We start from the raw sequence: 17,624 nt of genomic DNA on the forward strand, positions 1-17,624 counted from the left end.
AAATATGGAAGGTTATTATCCTCCCCATTTAGGTTAAATTATTTCATGTTATTCAACTTTTCAAATTATAATATGCGAACCTTATATACCCTTATTTTGGGGTTACTTCTATCTAGTTAGCTTCCAAGAATAGAATTCTTATAGCTGAGAAACCTGTGAAGAGATCATGACTAGCTCCTGTGTCGTGTTATGTCAAATTACGCATAGATATATATTAGACCCAGCTTAGGTATTTGGAGATCTACAACTTGATCATGCGTTGCAAGTTATGCAACATATATTATCCTTTCCATCATGCATGACTAAAGTTGATCATGATTCATGAGCTAGGCTTGGACACAAAAAATATCAAATTTACATAGGCCCGACCCAAAGTCTGGTTAAAAACAAATAAAGTTTAGGCTCGAGACCCGCCTGATAATCAGCTCTATGCATGACCATTGTTATTGATAGCTCCAAGAAAGGGTCGACAATGGTGGTGTGCCTCCGGTGCAGCACATCATGTGTGACCCATTCAAATATAGCTACATGTCATGTATGGATGGCTATGATTAGAACCAAATTATGTCCCAGAAAATCTCGGACTAGAGAGGATTTCAACTCCCAAATGGCGTCCATGCTGCTCTGCGCATGCATGCATATAGGCATTCCCCAGGCATGTAGGAATGTCACATACAACCTCATCAATTTATGCTTGCTCTATGATCCTTGGAGTTTGAAGATCGCCATAGATAGATATTAGTGGTCAGAGGACTTCACGAACAAAGAAGGGGGAAAAGAGGGACGTGCAATTGGATGGAGACTTGAACAAAGAAGATATATTCCTCGCGTGCAATTGGAGGAAAAGACGGACGGAGGCTTGGTTTATGAGGATGTATATCAATATGACCTCATCAAATGCATCTAATTAAACGAGCTTAGAGACTAACTAACATCAATTTTATTCCTTATCAGTTTTACAATTAGGATTCACTATCTAAAATAGAGATATTGCACCAAAAAGTTACCAAAACAAACATCCAACCAGAGCTGATCCACCATGTAAGCCACCACAATATATTTAGATCCAGAGCTGTAGGTACTACAACGTACTGATCATGTAACAATTTGTAATTTAGGCAATGTAAGCAGCCACAAATTAAATCTTTGAAGCAAGAGCCGTCTATATGCCACAATTTGTAGTTTAGGTAATGTAAGCAAGGTGTAAATTCAAGATAAATAAGCTGTATTCCATCTTATTCTCTTACGCATGATGATCAGAACCTGGCTCTAAACATGATTGTTTTTGTCAAGATTGTGGCCATTAGGAATGTGCTTGTAGTTGACTATGATAGGATTGTTCATCCAGAGTACAGTTTAGGCTAACATGTCTGATGCTTAAACTCAAAAGTCCAACATGTGTACAAAGTCCACCTTCGACCTAGCCCTCGAACACTTGCAATCAATTTGTCGGAGATTGTCGCAGTTCAATCAGTGGTGAGGTCGTGCAATTAATACACCCCAGGCCACCAATCAAGCAACCATACAAATATTGAAGCAATCCAAACAACTTAGCGTACAATAACAGCACATAAGACCAACGCTTAAAGAAGTCTCCTTAAACTCTCTCCTATGTGTACAAAGAATTCATCTTTACACTGAAGTCTGAAAAACCTTGCACATCGATCTCTATCTAAATTAAAGGAGAGTCGAACCAACGAGGCGATGATAGCGGGGTGGCAAAATCGCGTGCCATCTCGGCCAACATTTGCTGCAGCTCCTCCAAACTATGTTCCTTCTCCTGTGATGATAGAGTCCACCATCATCGACCACACATTTAGCCCATGTATTGACAGCAATAAAGTGTAAGGAAAAAGAAATATAAAAGAATGAATAAATTCCATTTAAACGGCAAAGTTACATTCTTACAGCTGACAAAAAAAACACTGTTGTGTGGCACCGCTAAAAATTCTAGATTTTTCTATAATAGTCTCGATATAAAATATAAAATATATAAATAAATCTATCTCATCTTATCCTCCTAAGTTTTTGGAACAAGTAGTAACTTTAATATAGTATCAGAGGTCCTAAATTATCCATGAGAAAATGTAATAAAATATAAAATATATAAATAAATCTAAGCATAAGTTTTTGGAACAAGTGATTTTAACTGTCTTCATTGCGCTAAAGAAATGTTTTTAATGATCATGGAGTCAGAAGCAGCCACCCCATCCTTGAAAAAACTTAATCAAGTGGAAGATAAATAAAAATTACCTCTCTCCTCACGTTCCTCATGAGCATCAGCATTTCTTGAACGAAATCATGAAATCCCTTCAAAAAAAAGATAAAAATAAATAAAGGAAACAGTATCAGTAGACAGGAAATTACGATGAAATGTTTATTGCTAAATCTCCTCTCCGTTTGATTCGCTACAAAGACACTGATAAAGCGGGAACACAAAGCAGAGGAGTCCTTTAAGTTTTGTATCATCCAATAGGCTAATATAGCTTATATTTTTATAAATAATGAACAGGGTCGAGAAAACCTGAATAGAATCCGTACCTCGACTTCGTCTTCGTTGTCTTGGACCGGATCGTAGAGTCCTGCATCATACAATGTTCTCCTCTTTTCATCCGACAACACTGCCACAACACCAGAAAAGATTTAACTTTAATATATACATTTCATACTCCATCCATTTACCGTCAAAAACTGGAAATTAAGGACTTTACCAACTGTAATTAATTACGAACAACAATTAATCCCATGTATAATTACCTTGGTAAGCCTCGTGGATCTGCTGGAATCTCCGGTTGGCCTCCTCCGCCAGCCATGGCTCCCTCCCCCTTCTATCCGGATGCCATTTCTATTACCATTAAACACCAATTACTCAATTAATATCTCACTAGTGACGACCAAATATTAGAGGCAGAAGAGGTACGTACCATCGCGAGTTTCCGATAAGCGCTACGAATCTCGCCGGCGGAAGCGTCCGGGCGGACGCCCAGCACGGCGTAACAAGATCCCGGCCGGCCGCTACACTGCTCTTTTCCCATTAGCCGGAGAAACCGTTACGTGGACGGAAACCGTTCTCGAACTCCGATGGTCGTCCCGATCTGAAGCGGTCACATCCCGCGCGTTTTATAGAGAGAGATGGGGGAGAACGGAATTTAGGAGGGAAAATATCTCCGGGAGGGGAAGGCCCGGGAAAGATCGGTCGGGAAAGTTCCGGAGCGGCCGTGGCGGCACGATACGATTGCCAACGTGGATCTTTTCAGAAGATATTTTCGGCCAGATAGAAGCAGAGTCATAGCCACGTCATCCTCAATCTGTACAGAAGTATTGGAGTCTAAAGTCACCAAAGCCGCACCCAAACCGTCTAGTTGGTGTAAGGGCCCACCTTCTACACGGTGAGGGTGTCGTTCTGGGTGCGTCTGGAATGGATTATGAAACAAGCTAGGATAAATACAAAACAGGGTTTTGGACTTTGGACCACCAAAAAATAATAAAAAAGAAAACTTTGACAGGCGCCGGTTGGTTTTGGTTCTTCCGGCTAAATCCAGCCTTTACAGCCGGCCAAATGATCACAATCGTTTGATATGGGGTGAACGGTCAAGATTAGATTTTTTTCTGGTGATCGTGATGCACTCAAGGGTTTATGCAGGCGTTCACATTTTCCTTTTCTCCCTCTCCAAAAGGGCGACCGTATCTGCGGTCATCCCAAGGAGTTAAAATTCAAACGTCATAAATAGCGCTAAATAGGAAGATATTGTGAAGATTAATGCTAAGGGATTCCAGTTTTGGCACTAGGAATTTTTTGTAACTAGTGGAAATTAACATGACATACAGGGACAATTTTTTTGATGAAAAAATATACAGGGATAAAATTCACCATCTCCATCATTTTGGCACCCAATCATTTAATCAATTAACCTAAATTTTATAAATATGTATTATATTTAGCCTATGACTGAAATACGATGTTGCTGCCTAGGTGGCATAAAACCGGTGTTAGAAAAATTATTCGGCATGTTTAAGATGTATTACTAAATTGCTATCTTTGCAATGATGCTTTTGGTTATCTATTTTTTGAATAATTCAACTCAAACATCATTCTCTCTACCTTTGTGGAAGTACTTTAGAAAATTATCATTTTTCTGTCTAATATCCTTATGATATGAATGCGAATGGAGAGCAAAATTTAAGAGCCTTTGACACAATGATGGGGACAGTTAAGGAAGATATAGAAAAGGATTGTTGAGACCATTTACCTCGCTATCTAAGGATTTCCAAAAACCATCTTTTATAATTTAAAAAATGATTGAAAACCCAAGTCAGGCTTAACAATCTTGTTGCTCAATTGATTTACAACTTATATGCTGTACATGCTATTAGTGAATAAAGAAATTACGAAGTAGCACATTAACTGTGCAATTAAATTGGGTGACATTGAATTTTACCATATCATTCCCTATTTAGTAAATAATTTACTCTATAGATACCAAGGGAATGCTTATTTTAAATATTTTTCATGCCAAGTACCCTCTTTTGTAATCATGTATCTTATTTGATCATGAATAGCAATCTGGCAGACGAACAAAATAACGTTTGTTTGGACGTTATAAAGCTAATATGTTTGGATAATCTTGATGGTACATCGCACCATATCAGCCGTCCAATGAAAAGTAGTAGTATAATAAGTGCTAAGGCCCAACATACCGATACTCCAAAAGCATCCCATATCAAACTCAATTCCTACGCTGCGGCTTCACACAAAAATCCACCCGAAACTTCTTCGTCTCCACCTACAGGCATCGGAAAACCATGCTCTCCCCCTCTTCCCTTTCATCCACGAAGAGACTCCTCCACGTCTTCTTCCTTCTCCTCCTCCTCGAGGGCTCCGCCCTCGCCCGGAGCCGCCACGTCATCACCTTCGGTTCGCCGGGCCTCGCCCCGGCCGGTCTCGCCTGGGACCCCACCGCCCAGCACTTCCTCATCGGCTCCCGCCTCCGCCCCGCCGTCTCCTCCGTCTCGGACGCTGGCGTCGTCGAGACCCTCGTCTCCGATCCTCTCCTCCCCCCAGACTCCTCCGCCCTCGTCCTCGCCGTCGACAACCCTCGCCGCCGCCTCCTCGTCGCCTTCGCCCGCCCCGCCACCCTCTCTGCCTACGACCTCCGATCCCCCCGCCCCCACCGCCGAATCTTCTCCTCCGCGCTCCCCGACCCCGCCTCCGTTCCCGGCGGCGTCGCCGTGGATTCCACCACCGGGGACGCCTTCGTCACCTGCGCCACCGGGAACCTGATCTGGAAGGTAGATCTGGACGGGAATCCGACCGTCTTCTCCAAATCGCCGATCTACTCCCCACCGGAATCCCCCGGCGATGAGGATCGGCCGGAGGCTGCGACGGCGGAGGGGGGATTGGGAGGGGTGGTGCACGGGAGCCGGGGTTTCCTGCTGGCGGTGCAGGGGAGCACGGGGAGGGTGTTCAAGGTGGACACGGAGGGGGGTGCAGCGCGCGCGGTGATGGACGTCGGGGGGAAGAAGGGGCTGGCGGCGGAGGCGGAGGGGGTGGCGATGAGGAGCGACGGGGGGGCAGTGGTGGCCGGGGGGAGGGTGACGCGGTGGCTGACGAGCCAGGATGGGTGGTCGGCGGCGGCGGTGTACGACGAGGCGGCGGTGGAGGAAGGGCAGGCGAGAGCGGTGGTGGTGCGGGAGGGGAGGAGGGTATACGTCCTGGTGACGCCGGAGGAAGAAGAAGAAGGGGGTAATCTGGGAAAGGGCGATGACGGGGGGTACAAGGGGAAGAGGAATAGGATAGAAGAGGTGGAGTGGGGGAGGGATAGCGAAGGGGAGATGGTGTGGCCATTTGTGATGCTAGGATTGGGCTTGGCTTATTTCATGTACTGGAGGTTTCAGATGGGGCAACTGGTCCGCAACATGAACAAGAAGAGGGCATGAACAAGCTCGAGGGGAAGGAGGACAGAGCGAACAACTGTATATTACTCTTAGTTAACATATCTTCGTTATTGTTATTAGATAGGAATGTTCCATATTTTTGCTTTTCATGATCTTATGATCTTTTTTAAGAATGTCATGGTAGTGATTGATGTATTCTTTTGAATTCTCAAGTTTTCTTTACCACTCCTCTTGTTGAGTTTAAATGGATGGAACTACGCTTTGAATACATGCTCAGGCTTTCTATTATCTTTTGAAGAGGATGTAGATACTTTTACTTTCACCATGAGATCAAATGGCTATGGTTTCTGTGGAATTTGGCAAGTGATTAGGTTGCAGCTTGCAAGAATGGTTAAAGTTTGTAGAATGGTGTGTGAGAAGAAATGCTAAAATCGGGAAGAGATGAAGGTTTTTAAGTTTTTTCACCCAAAAGAAAAAAAAGAAAGAAGCCTAGAAGGATAAACAAAAGATAGGATGATCTGGAAATATAAATTACATTAAACTTAAACAGTTTTGTATTTGGAGATGTAGATTGAATGCAAGTTATTTGGACTAGCTTTGTGAAGTTTTATAGCGTGAAGGCAGCTTAAATTTGTCCTCTATAACTTTAATTCTAGTCTAATCTTGTGCCCAGCTCCTAATTCTCAGGTCTTTAAGCAGAAATGATTGATAATTAAAACAGAAGGATATGTTCAATCAGAATTAAAAGCAATTTGGAGGCCAGAGTAGCAATACTGAAATGGAATCAATGAGAAAGATCAAAACCAGTTATATATTGTGTGATCATCTCAAGTTGGGAGCATATAAGAGCAAGATCCAACAGGTGAGTCATATTATAGTTTGGGGTTTACGGCTCCTCTGATGGTTTCTACCCCTTCCCCAAATGAGCCAGCATAAACTTTCCCTGATAACTGAGTGACAATAAATTTGCTGTTTACATTTAAAAGCAGATTCCATTGGTAAAATACATGGTTTAACAATACCTTTCCGTATTTATTTAGCACTAAAAGGCTCCATTTACAATCTGTCAATAATATGAAGGTTTTACAGATGCAGGGGAATTTATAAGATTCAGGACCATCCCTATTCACCTCATTTCCAAGATTCTAAAAGCATTCTACTCTGCATTCATTGCAATTCTTATCAGCATTTAAAGTGATTTCAATGAGCATCAAGAAAGGTTGATAACACTATCATAGGTTGCAAAATCTAGCAATTGTAACAATTATGTATTAATACAAGGTTATACCGAGCCCTAAAGGAAACAAAACTGAAAGGTAGGTTTAAAGGGTTGCCTCGACGGAAGGTAAGTTCAAACTGTTTGATGGACTAGTTGGCAGTCTATCCTTCTTGTCAGGGCTCGACTCCATCTTCTCCTTTGGTACTCCTGCTTTCTCTCTAAGTTTGTCAAGCTTCTCCCTGATTTTTCTTCTAGTCTCTGGCTTCACAGAACGAGCTTCAGCAGGCTCAGTCCACAGGAAGGTCGCCAACAGGGTAGCAGACAAGCAGGTCATTGCATCTCTTCGTGATATGTTGCCTACAAGCTTTGCTGGTCTAATTTTGCTTCTTGCCTGCATGCAAAATAAAAGTATAGTCACCACGAAGTATGGGAATTTAATTACTTTTAGCTAACAAGCTGCATAAAAGTATAAACATTATGAGGAATATGATTCACAATATGGCTTGCGTAAAAATCAAGGAATGTGAATGGAAATAGGAGAAAAAAAATAAAAGGAAGAGCAACGAATTGGTTCTTCATGTTAAAATGAGTCCATGAAAGGAGACATTGCTATTTCCTAGTTAGAGCTCTTCAGAATATATATTTGTACAGAGCAACGGAAAGAATCAAAAGGCAGAAGAAAGAAAAACTTTTATCCAAGAAAAATATAAATGGTTATCTTGTCAAATGCCACTTTTTATTATTGCATCAATGAGATTGTTTTTGAACATACAATACTTCCATATCGAGCTGATACTTACAATGATCAGATCAATTAGCCAGCAATCTACAGAAGTGGTAAAAGAGGACCATATTGAGAAAACTTCTCCTTTTCATTTATCCTTTTGTCATCTCACATCCTGGATAAGTTTGTGCAATTTTACATTCTAATAATCTTTCTAGAAGCCATATAACTTTTGTTCTGTATTTTTTTTAATACAAAATCCATGTTCATTGACAGAACTTCATAATCACTAAATCTTATCCATAAATTATCTCCAGCTTCCATTAGGTATAGTATAACTATTTTAGCTCTCTGATTTTCCGAGAGTTCCTATATGATGGAGAAAAAAAGTAGCTCACAATAAGCAACAGGTAAATTTTCCAAATATATAATTATTTTGTCCCTTGGATAGGCAATTATAATTAAAATTTTCTAAATCATTTTCATATCTTAAAGAATTTCAACGTCTCTCTTCATTAGCAATTCACATCTCCTTACAAAGATTTCCAGTTTGTAGGACAATTTATAATGTATACTATAATCTTATTTTTCTGAAAATTGATGACTAGCTAGTTTATATAAATAGCAATTTGTACTAAGTTTAAGATTGGGTGATATGAAGTTCGCCTCACAACCTAGAGATATCATTTTCAGTCTGTACGGAGGATCTACAGCATAAGGAATTAAGGATTCTTTTTTCCTTTTTTTTTTGGCAAAACAGCATGGATATCAGATGGAACAAAAATACTTTGTGACAGCACAGATGTTTATAGGTACAAAATGATTTTTCTAGAACAGCATTAGAATGGAAGTTTTTAGGTGGATTCACGATCATAGGTGATGAACAAGTGTGGTACATATCTATGGGGTCTGAGAGCATTTCAGATTGGGCAACAAGCCCACAATAAGTTGCTTTCTGCCCTAAGATCATATTATTGAGGGATGGGAAAAGAACTGTTCGGTATATGGGTTTATGTTTGATGCCTTAAATTGCATGCAATACAAGTTTTTAGCAATTCCTTTCGGTCAAAAAAAAAGAAAAAATCATATTACACAGAACTTGTTATACTCAGCTTATACACGAACAAATCTAAAGTTACAGCTATAGCACAACAAATGCAATGCATTGCATGCTCAACATTGTGGAAAAATGAAAATTCTTGAAAGACAATAATGCATAACTTTCTTTTAGGGGAAAAGATCTTATTTGCAAAAAACAAAAGAAATTCATAGAGTGAACAATGAGTAGAGCTAACACCAATGACATTCACTTATTCCCAAATATCTAATACAAGTAGAAGTTCTATAAACATTTTCACTAATTATGTAAAAAAACATATTTCCTTAACATCAGATGAACTTTTTTGGGAAAAAAAGAATAGATGCAATATGTAATGAAAAATCAAAATTTGGCATCAATAGGATAATTGTAGGATCAAATACAGAGTGTTATTGAAAGATATTAAAGAACAACACACGAGGTTGGGAAATTGTATATATGTATCGATTAGCACAAAATGATCAAGAATAATGAACAAATACAAGATAATTGAGTTATTTAAATGTGAATACTTGCTTCCTAATTACCTTCACATTCCCATAGTTTGTTTTATCTTCATTCCTTTTCTTCCATTCATACATGTTTCTCTTCTTCAAGCTTGAAATTCATCCATGCAACAACCAATTTTTCCATATATGACTTTTAAACAATGTACACCAGAACCAAATAGTAATAGATTGAAGCTATTAGTTCTCCCATAAACCAATCAAAGCAACAAAGTGCAAATACTATACCAATAGGGCCAATTCCAGCCAATGTTCCAACAGAAATAAGAAAAAAAATGCTAGCTACCACATACCATAAATTTCATCTAGTTGAGCGATTAGATCATCTGCTAATCTCCTTACTTAATGCAGAAGAATAAGTTGGAAGATAAATAAAAGTACATTTTAAGTTCCCTAGAATCATTTACTCAAACCCATGAAGGAGAAAAAACAGGATGTACACTTTGACATTTAGCTGAAAATTTCATATTTGAATTGATTGACATATAAATGTTTCGACTGGGGAGAAGAAAAAATTTAATTCGACCTGCTCAACTCAGACTTCTCAAAGAGAATAATAGAAAAATAAGAATTTGCGAAAGTAGGGTTCTAAATCCTCTTTTTCTTTCATTAACTAAATAATAAAACTGATCCCTCTATTTATATTAGTAAGATCCAGGTCCCAAAATCAAAGTCGAATTCATCTTCTAGTTACAAGAGGTTATAGCTTTCCCAAAATAGCCATGACTGGTGGAAATACTCATCAAAAAACTAAAATCCTCCTAAAGCTAGATCTCAACTCTTACATCAGCTTCATCTTTAGTTGCTTCACCTAATTCTTCTCGGATTTAGAGTTATGCCCAATCAAAATCTTTCCGAAAAGGAAATTCTTACTTTGATCAGCCTATTTAAAGGCCTAAATGTTGTTGTAGGCCTTCGGCCACTGCATGCGGTGGATACTCACTTGTAGTACTTGTTTAGATCTTCATCTTGGCGCTTGACATACTGAAAGCTAATGCCAGATGAGTAAGTTATAGTCTCTAGAAATTTTGGTTCATGGTTGAGTCATGGATGTGGTGGCTCTTGCTCCTAAACCTTGTTCTGACCTATCCAACTAGAGCAGTCCACAAAGCGATTGGTGATCCTCTTGGATCAACCAAACAACCCTTGAGCTAGAAATTGCATAATTTTTATAAACCAAACTTGTTCTAGATAGCTTTCATCGGTATAAAAAAACTTATATAAATTTTACAATGCAGATATAAGTAAGTAAAATTAACCTATTCTCCTAGTATGGCTGATAGTTGCACTTACACTCATATATACACGAACAACTTGCCAACTGGAACAACAATGCTTAAATAACATGTTCCTTGATAACCATTCTCAAACTAGGTTACGCCATCATGAATAGCACTAGTATGCTTTCACCAATAGCCAAATGATGCCATCAAGGTTAGCTCCTTTTGTTAGTTCTCATAGGAGTAAACCAAACTGCTTTTACAGGTCAGAGGATTACAATAAATGAATAAGACACATCCTAATCTATGCATGTGAATGGTCTATATCTCTTGGTCATATTTTAATCTTTCAGCAACGCCTTTATTGAATAAGCCTAAAGAAGTTTTCTTTGCATGTAATTTTGTTGAGCTAACATTTGCACCTCAAACTTTTTTATAAAAGGAGCATAATATGAAGTTTTATTACATGCAAAACCATACCTTTCCATCTTATAAGTAAAGGAAAAGAACACGCAATTGAAGAATACCACAATGAAGATTATTTTTAAATATTCTGATCTAAAACTTTGCTAAATTTAAATTTGATGAATGTAAGCCACCTACTAAAACAAGGCAAAACCAACGGTCCCAAGATAGGCCAAGTTCAAATACAACTAAAATTCCACATAGCAGGATATATGGTCAGAATGCACAACAAAACCTGGGCCGTTCTTACATGATCAGTTTCAATTGGATGAACTCTTTCAACTCTCAAAGTGATCTTTACTGAACTAAATTACTTTATTCCGGAAGTTTGTACTGTTAATCAACAATCTCTATTATGACCACGAATTCCTTCAATTTCCTCAAGCTTCTCCAGTCAATCTTAAAAAACCCCAAAACTCATTTTAGCCCCATTGGAAGCCTACATTACTGCAGTCTCGTTCTACAACATTACAGAGAGATCTCAGACCAAATTTTATTCCTAAGTAAGTCCCACCATTCGAACCTACTTTCTATTGCTGATAAAACAAGCAGAACTCTTGGCATCAAAATGGAAAGAAGATATAACCAAAATAATCAATTCACAGAAGATATGATCAAAGAAATAAAGTTTTCTATAATAGAAAAACACTATGAAGTTCATCTTTAAATATTCCGATCTAGAACTTTCTTAAATGTTAAATTTATGTATGGTGAATGAAAACCACACATTGTAACAAGTCGCCGATAAAGGATCAACAAGCTCCAGAACTAATGATCCCTTGACATACTGAGTTAAACTCTTGAACATGCTAATTTGGCCGGTTTCAATTCCATGAATCCTTTCAGCTTGCAAATGCATCCTTGATTTCTTGGATTAACAGATGACCTAACATCGCGAAGTGGTTTTTTACATGTATGTTAGACATCAAAGTCTGTAAGGTTAATCAACAATCTCTACTGCAACCTCGAATTTCACTTTAATTTTTAAAGAACATCAAAATTCATGTTAGCGTAATTGATAGCCAGCATTGATGCAGTCTCCTTCTACTATACTAAGAAGAGTTCTCTGACTAAAATGAGCTCCAATCTTCAGTGAAATGGTCAGAACTATCTGCATCAAATTGGACCGGAAGATATAGTAGTAATAAATTCACAAGCGAAGAACGACACATAAACTCCAAATTCATTCAACTAGCAATACTGACAAATGGTTGTGTTCCGAAAGATTTTCTTCTAAGCAGCAAATACCGATCCCTCACTCTATCAGGTTGCTTTGCCCTTCAACTCCATGGCAATTACAAATGTTTGAACGAAAAATTAGGAGGAACAAGTCTAGGGCGATAAATTTCTCCTGTGAGAAATGATCAAATGGACCCAAGATCTCATTTTTTAGGAACGGCGAGGTAGCATTCCTACTATTACAAGATCAAAACGGCAATTTCTTTAGCAGGGGGGAGAGAGAGAGAGATTTCCAAGAAGTTCAAGTCGGAGAATCTGGGTATCTTTGTTCTTTAATCTATGAATTCAGTACCTGGAAATCTTTGTCCGGAAATCGAACCGCATGTTCCAGTCTGATAACGGAGTCCCTTCCGCCCGGTGGGGGAGGTGATGAAACCAAAGCCCGCAGAGATGAGAACGCCATTCTCCGTTACCTACTTTCGGGCAGCCACCGCAGTAACATGTCATGAGACATGACTAGAAATATAACGAACGTTAGGGAAACAAATAGATATATATATAAATTATAATATTAAATAAACGAATAAATAAATAAATGGATTAAAGGTTTGGATCAGCTATTTGTGGTTTTTATGTGGCATATAGCTTAAAAAAAATCAAAATTTTTCTTGAAATAAAAAACGACGTTGCTTCTATTTCCTACATGGTTCTTCATATTTCCAACATTAAATTAATTAATTAGCCGAGAAGTATCTCCGATAAGCTCTTTCTCATAAATATAGTTGCTTTTTTTTCCTTCATATGTATATTTTTTTCATTTTTCTCTTTCTTTTTATCTTGTAATCAATTTTTTTTCCCAATAAAGCATTGATAAAATATTTTGAGGTCTTTTTTCATTTTTTTTGAGATCTTTTTTTTATTTTTTTTTTGAAGTCTTTCCTGCGGTGAGCCTATTTTAGGCCGGAGCCTTAAGTGACTGTGTCAGACGCTTAAGGGTTGGGCCAGCCCTAATGGTGAGATCCGCGGCTGGTAAAGATATTCTGCAGAAAAATAAAATATAAAATTACATTAATAGATTTTTCATTTTTTGGATTAGATATGCATCACTGCCATCCATGCATGATTCCTCCCATATGCCACATATGCCCAGCACATATACAAATAAAGAACACCTCTAGTGGCCGAGAAGCACAAAGAAACAAATAAGATTTAAATAGCACAACTTGTAGAATTCTCATAGCATGGATTCTGTTTAAAGAACACTTTTTTTAGCTTCTTTCTTCATTTATTATTTAAACTAATAAATCATTTAACTTCCATAAGCAGATGTCATTCTCAAAAAAACAAAAGATTAAGTCCCATCATACCATGTAATACGGCAATATATTTTCCTGACCTAACCCGAGAACAAGTAGTTGGTACTTGTTTGGAGGAGCACATGAGTTCCAAATTCCAGTGATATCATATAATCCAGAATCTCGGAGTTGTTATGGATGGAATGCCACTGGAGGTATGTGTGACGAGCCACAGGGAGCATAGAGGCTTGCGAAACGAAAGCCATCTCAATTGGATTCATTGCCTAAATAGTTTACAAGGCCTTCTACCCAATAAAAGTAGGTGCTTTTTTATCCAACCTTTAATAAGAGAGACATTGATTAGATTAAACTAGGAGACTTTCTGCGTTCCCACCGGTCTGCATCAAACTGTTTTCTCCCACTGTTCCAAATCCAAATGAATTCAAGCAAACAGCCCGACGACCTTGAACTTTCCTATTAACTAAATTAAAAAATCGAATCATGTCATGAATAAATAAAAGGCCACGAAAGCCATCGCATGAAGTAGCCAACGCACGCCTCGAAACCCGGTCAAAATTCCGATCACCCTCCCCCTCTGTCGCTACGTAAACACATTTTTGAAGGTATCCAAACGCCACCTCCCATAGAAATATTTGTGCCGGTAGCAGCAGCAGCCTCCGATAGCAAGGGCGATTGGCGTTCTTCCACACGGTATGGGCGTGGTGAACACGTGCGCCGAGTACATGCAACGTGCCACAAGGAGGGTCTAGAGCCACCGAGAGGAAGAGGAGAACAAGTGAAGAAGAGTAAGAGCGGTCTGTTCTGGACTGTATTATGTGCGACGTGCTTTGCAGGCAAGGATAGTCCATTTGGAAAGTGACTCAGCGACGATCATTGGATGGACTTTACGGGCTTTAGAGGGGTCAGCGATCACTACCCACTGCTGAGAGACATCTGGACCATAGTTTGTGATGGGATGGCTGTACATCTATGGATGGGTGACTTTCTTTATTGCCAACCACTCGAATGTACATTTATGGATGGGAGAGGTGGAACTGCCTAGTGCTCTTCGAAATGTATTGTTTTTGGATTTTTTTGGCTGTATCCGTACACGTTCTGTATAATACTTCCGTTTCAGAAAAAAAAGAGAAAAGTAAGAGTGCGTGGAGGAGGACAATACTGGCGAGGGAGAAGTGCCGCCTTCCATGACGCCACCATTCGCTCGGAAAAGTGGCCAAGGACTGAGAGCAACTAGCTGAACTCGGTATCTACATACTCAGCTATCTTGTTTTGTGTTGTTTTTTCTTTTCCAATTTTTTTTTTTTTTGCTAAACCAAAAAGGGGTAGGGGGGAGAAAGGGACAAGCCCACCCCCGCATAGCAGCCCCCACTGGGCCCCCGCCCCGCCAGGAAAATGTTCGATGCGGGCAGAAATGGCCGTGTGTTGGGCACCCCGACCGGTTTTACTCATACCCTACCCACCCGTAGGCCCGGCTCAGCTACTCCTCTGAGCTCTGGCTCGAGTCCCACGTATGAGTACGTCACACCCGGCACCACCCCGGCTACTAGCGGTTCAAGAGCGGTCCTACACCACAAGTCCAAGCAGTGGCCAAAGTAATGAGCTTTGGTCCACAATTTAATCGTCGCCGCAGCGATTCGAACTTGGGACCTTATGGTTAGAATTGCTGCCCAGTACCACTAGGCTTGGGGATGCTTGGGTTGATCTTTTCCACTTTTTGTTGATCTTTTTCTGTCTGTCTGGATATGCTTGGGTTTTTTTTTCGTTTAGTGTTTCCTGTTTTAGCTTTTGTGGCCTTCTAGTGGTTTTCGAGAATCATTCAGAATGCAAGCTCGTGGGTTGAAGGGAGAGCAGGTTTGAAGCCTCATTTGACGTCAGGAGACTTCGGTTTGGTCACCCCACCACGCTAAGAGGGAATTTGATAGACTTCCAAACCTAAAAAGCAGAGATAAGGATATGTATCTATATATACATGCATGGTACAATATATCCGATTTACCACAAAAAAAAGACAGCAGATATAAATTTTGAGAAAGATAAGAATCTATCAATATTTGAAGCAAACTGAGAATGAGTGAATGACTAGTGCCACCCCTCCCTACTCCACTACTTGCTTCATTACCTGGTTCCATGCAGCAAATAAAAAATTAGTAGATACAGAGGGCAGGTTGGTGGCAAGTGCTGCCATTAAGCCACTCCATACTGCCACATCAGTGCTGAGAAATCTATTTTACACAGAATCCTACACAAGTCTTGTCCACCTTGTATCATCTCTCTGCGTCTGGCAATCGACTTAAAAAAATAGTGGACGGCTCACTTGGTTATCTATGGGGCAATTTCTTTATGGGCAGTCAGACAAATAATTACATATTAAAAACTTCAGTGCAAATTTGTCGGGTATCTCGGATAGAACACGAGTTCATGTCCTAAATTTAGCTGTCATTAGATGATAAATTTTGGTTACAACTAGTCGTGTATATTCTTTCCAACCAAATTAGCTCGATGGTTTCGTACCCCTCTTGTGGAGGAACTGAGGTTCAAACCTCATCTCTCATGCAAAACTGGCACCATCTTCTAGCCTGATATCATTGCTAAAAAAAACTTTGACCATGGGTTCCTGTGAATTGAAACTAATAGGGACTTCTCAAACTCGAATATTAGGAGCTTTGTGCCAAGTAGAGGTCAACTACTTTGGTCTATGTTGCTTGAATACATCATCATCTGAAATAGTAAGATTAAATTGCAGTGGTGCATGGATTCGTTGCGAGTCACACTCTTACTTAGAAAAAAAGAATGAAAAGCCATCACAACTTACTGCTACGACCGCACCTCATCAGACTGGCTATCACATTAATGTGGTTCTGTTATGAGGTTTCATTTTGAATTCTGTGAGATTCGTATCATAATTACTTAAATTCATTGGTTGTTTTGATTTTGATCCATGTTCATAATTCGTAATACCTTCTTAATATATTGAATTTGTTTGAGAAGGAGAAAAGAAATTATACTTTTTACTCTTTCTTATAATTAAACAAATACTTTTGATCAAGCATTTTGGATTGATTGAAGATATGCTGTTGATGTCGCCAAAGAAAAAGAAGGTGAATCATTCTTTCGCGCCAAAGGTACACCCGAACGCATAAGATTGGATACCATTCATGCAAACATAAAATTGCCTTTCGGACATACCAAAACTTCGGTCTTTAATCTCCATCAAAGACCATATCATCACCATTAATAACTAAAGCCCGCATGACTCAAATCAGTCCTCTGAACACCAACTGAAGTAGCGCACACTAAGTAAACCAAACAGGACAAAAGAAGGCGGCAATAAAACAGTAACTCAATAGCAAAAACTCCATCAGAACAACTAACCCCCATTAAAGGATCTCTCAACTCAAGCTCCCGGCGCCGCATCCTTCACCCGGCTCTGAAGATACCCACCATACTCCCGGGCGTAGTCCTTCATTTGGCTGGCCGTGTCGGCGATCCGGCTCCGCGCGTAGTCGACCCGGTCGCTCCCCACCGGGTGGCGGCCGCTGAAGTAGCGGTACAGCCACGTCGCGCCGGCCACGGACGCGATGCCGACCCCGCAGACCGAGAGGAAACCGGCGATGGCCATGAAGATGACGGCGGCGATCGGGAACCATATCGGGCTGGTGAGAAGGATAATTGGGCCGAAGAAGACGAGACCCGCGACGGTGCCGGTGAGCGTCACCCCGGTGAGCAGGAGGAGGATGGCGCCGGAGATGACGAGTGTCAACAAGCCGATGACCTGGGTAGAGTTGGGGGCGCGGCCGTGGAGCTGGCGGAGGAGAGCTTGGCCAGGGGCGGTCCGTTGGGCTCGTGGGCCTGCGCCGGGGTGACGGTCCGCCATTGTTGGTGGTGATGAGCAGAGTGATGGCCGCGGCTATGTATGTTTCTATGTATGTATGTATGGAGAGAGAGAGTGTGGAGGGCCGTTGTGAGGGAGAAGTGATATAACGAGGGAGAGGAGGTGGTGG

General features: G+C 40.2%; 4 protein-coding genes across 4 annotated transcripts; 1 reads left to right on the plus strand and 3 right to left on the minus strand.

Moving 5' to 3' along the window:
• Positions 1 to 1,355: 1,355 nt before the first annotated feature.
• Positions 1,356 to 3,153, minus strand: LOC103715147 (uncharacterized). Its single transcript, XM_008802685.6, has 5 exons — positions 2,925 to 3,153; positions 2,758 to 2,845; positions 2,542 to 2,621; positions 2,254 to 2,310; positions 1,356 to 1,780 (listed from the first exon to the last, which is right to left on the minus strand). Exons 1-5 carry the CDS (start codon positions 3,033 to 3,035, stop codon positions 1,673 to 1,675), a joined length of 444 nt encoding a protein of 147 aa, XP_008800907.2. The 5' UTR covers positions 3,036 to 3,153; the 3' UTR covers positions 1,356 to 1,672.
• Positions 3,154 to 4,674: 1,521 nt separating this feature from the next.
• On the plus strand, positions 4,675 to 6,163 carry LOC103715146 (NHL domain-containing protein). The gene has a single exon (XM_008802684.5). The coding sequence runs from the start codon at positions 4,804 to 4,806 to the stop codon at positions 5,935 to 5,937; it is 1,134 nt and encodes a 377-aa protein (XP_008800906.3). The 5' UTR covers positions 4,675 to 4,803; the 3' UTR covers positions 5,938 to 6,163.
• A 936-nt stretch (positions 6,164 to 7,099) lies between these two features.
• On the minus strand, positions 7,100 to 12,837 carry LOC103715145 (uncharacterized). The gene is made up of 2 exons (XM_008802683.5): positions 12,660 to 12,837; positions 7,100 to 7,505 (listed from the first exon to the last, which is right to left on the minus strand). The coding sequence occupies exons 1-2, from the start codon at positions 12,768 to 12,770 to the stop codon at positions 7,218 to 7,220; spliced, it is 399 nt and encodes a 132-aa protein (XP_008800905.1). The 5' UTR covers positions 12,771 to 12,837; the 3' UTR covers positions 7,100 to 7,217.
• Positions 12,838 to 16,869: 4,032 nt separating this feature from the next.
• On the minus strand, positions 16,870 to 17,588 carry LOC103715173 (oleosin-like). Its single transcript, XM_089925476.1, has one exon. The coding sequence runs from the start codon at positions 17,495 to 17,497 to the stop codon at positions 17,018 to 17,020; it is 480 nt and encodes a 159-aa protein (XP_089781602.1). The 5' UTR covers positions 17,498 to 17,588; the 3' UTR covers positions 16,870 to 17,017.
• Positions 17,589 to 17,624: the final 36 nt, after the last annotated feature.

This window comes from Phoenix dactylifera, chromosome 9 (assembly GCF_051530095.1).
Source record: "Phoenix dactylifera cultivar Ajwa chromosome 9, Ajwa_hap1_PhDact_Kaust_v1.1, whole genome shotgun sequence".
Lineage (NCBI taxonomy): Eukaryota > Viridiplantae > Streptophyta > Magnoliopsida > Arecales > Arecaceae > Phoenix > Phoenix dactylifera.

Excerpts from the sequence above, each read along its gene's own strand:
- LOC103715147 (XM_008802685.6), bottom strand. The coding sequence starts at position 3,035 with ATGGGAAAAGAGCAGTGTAGCGGCCGGCCGGGATCTTGTTACGCCGTG. Across the intron at positions 2,846-2,924 it reads CTTATCGGAAACTCGCGATG|AAATGGCATCCGGATAGAAG; the intron begins GTACGTACCTCT and ends TAATGGTAATAG. Across the intron at positions 1,781-2,253 it reads TGAGGAACGTGAGGAGAGAG|GAGAAGGAACATAGTTTGGA; the intron begins GTAATTTTTATT and ends CTATCATCACAG.
- LOC103715146 (XM_008802684.5), top strand. The coding sequence starts at position 4,804 with ATGCTCTCCCCCTCTTCCCTTTCATCCACGAAGAGACTCCTCCACGTC.
- LOC103715145 (XM_008802683.5), bottom strand. The coding sequence starts at position 12,770 with ATGGCGTTCTCATCTCTGCGGGCTTTGGTTTCATCACCTCCCCCACCG. Across the intron at positions 7,506-12,659 it reads TTCCGGACAAAGATTTCCAG|GCAAGAAGCAAAATTAGACC; the intron begins GTACTGAATTCA and ends TTTTGCATGCAG.
- LOC103715173 (XM_089925476.1), bottom strand. The coding sequence starts at position 17,497 with ATGGCGGACCGTCACCCCGGCGCAGGCCCACGAGCCCAACGGACCGCC.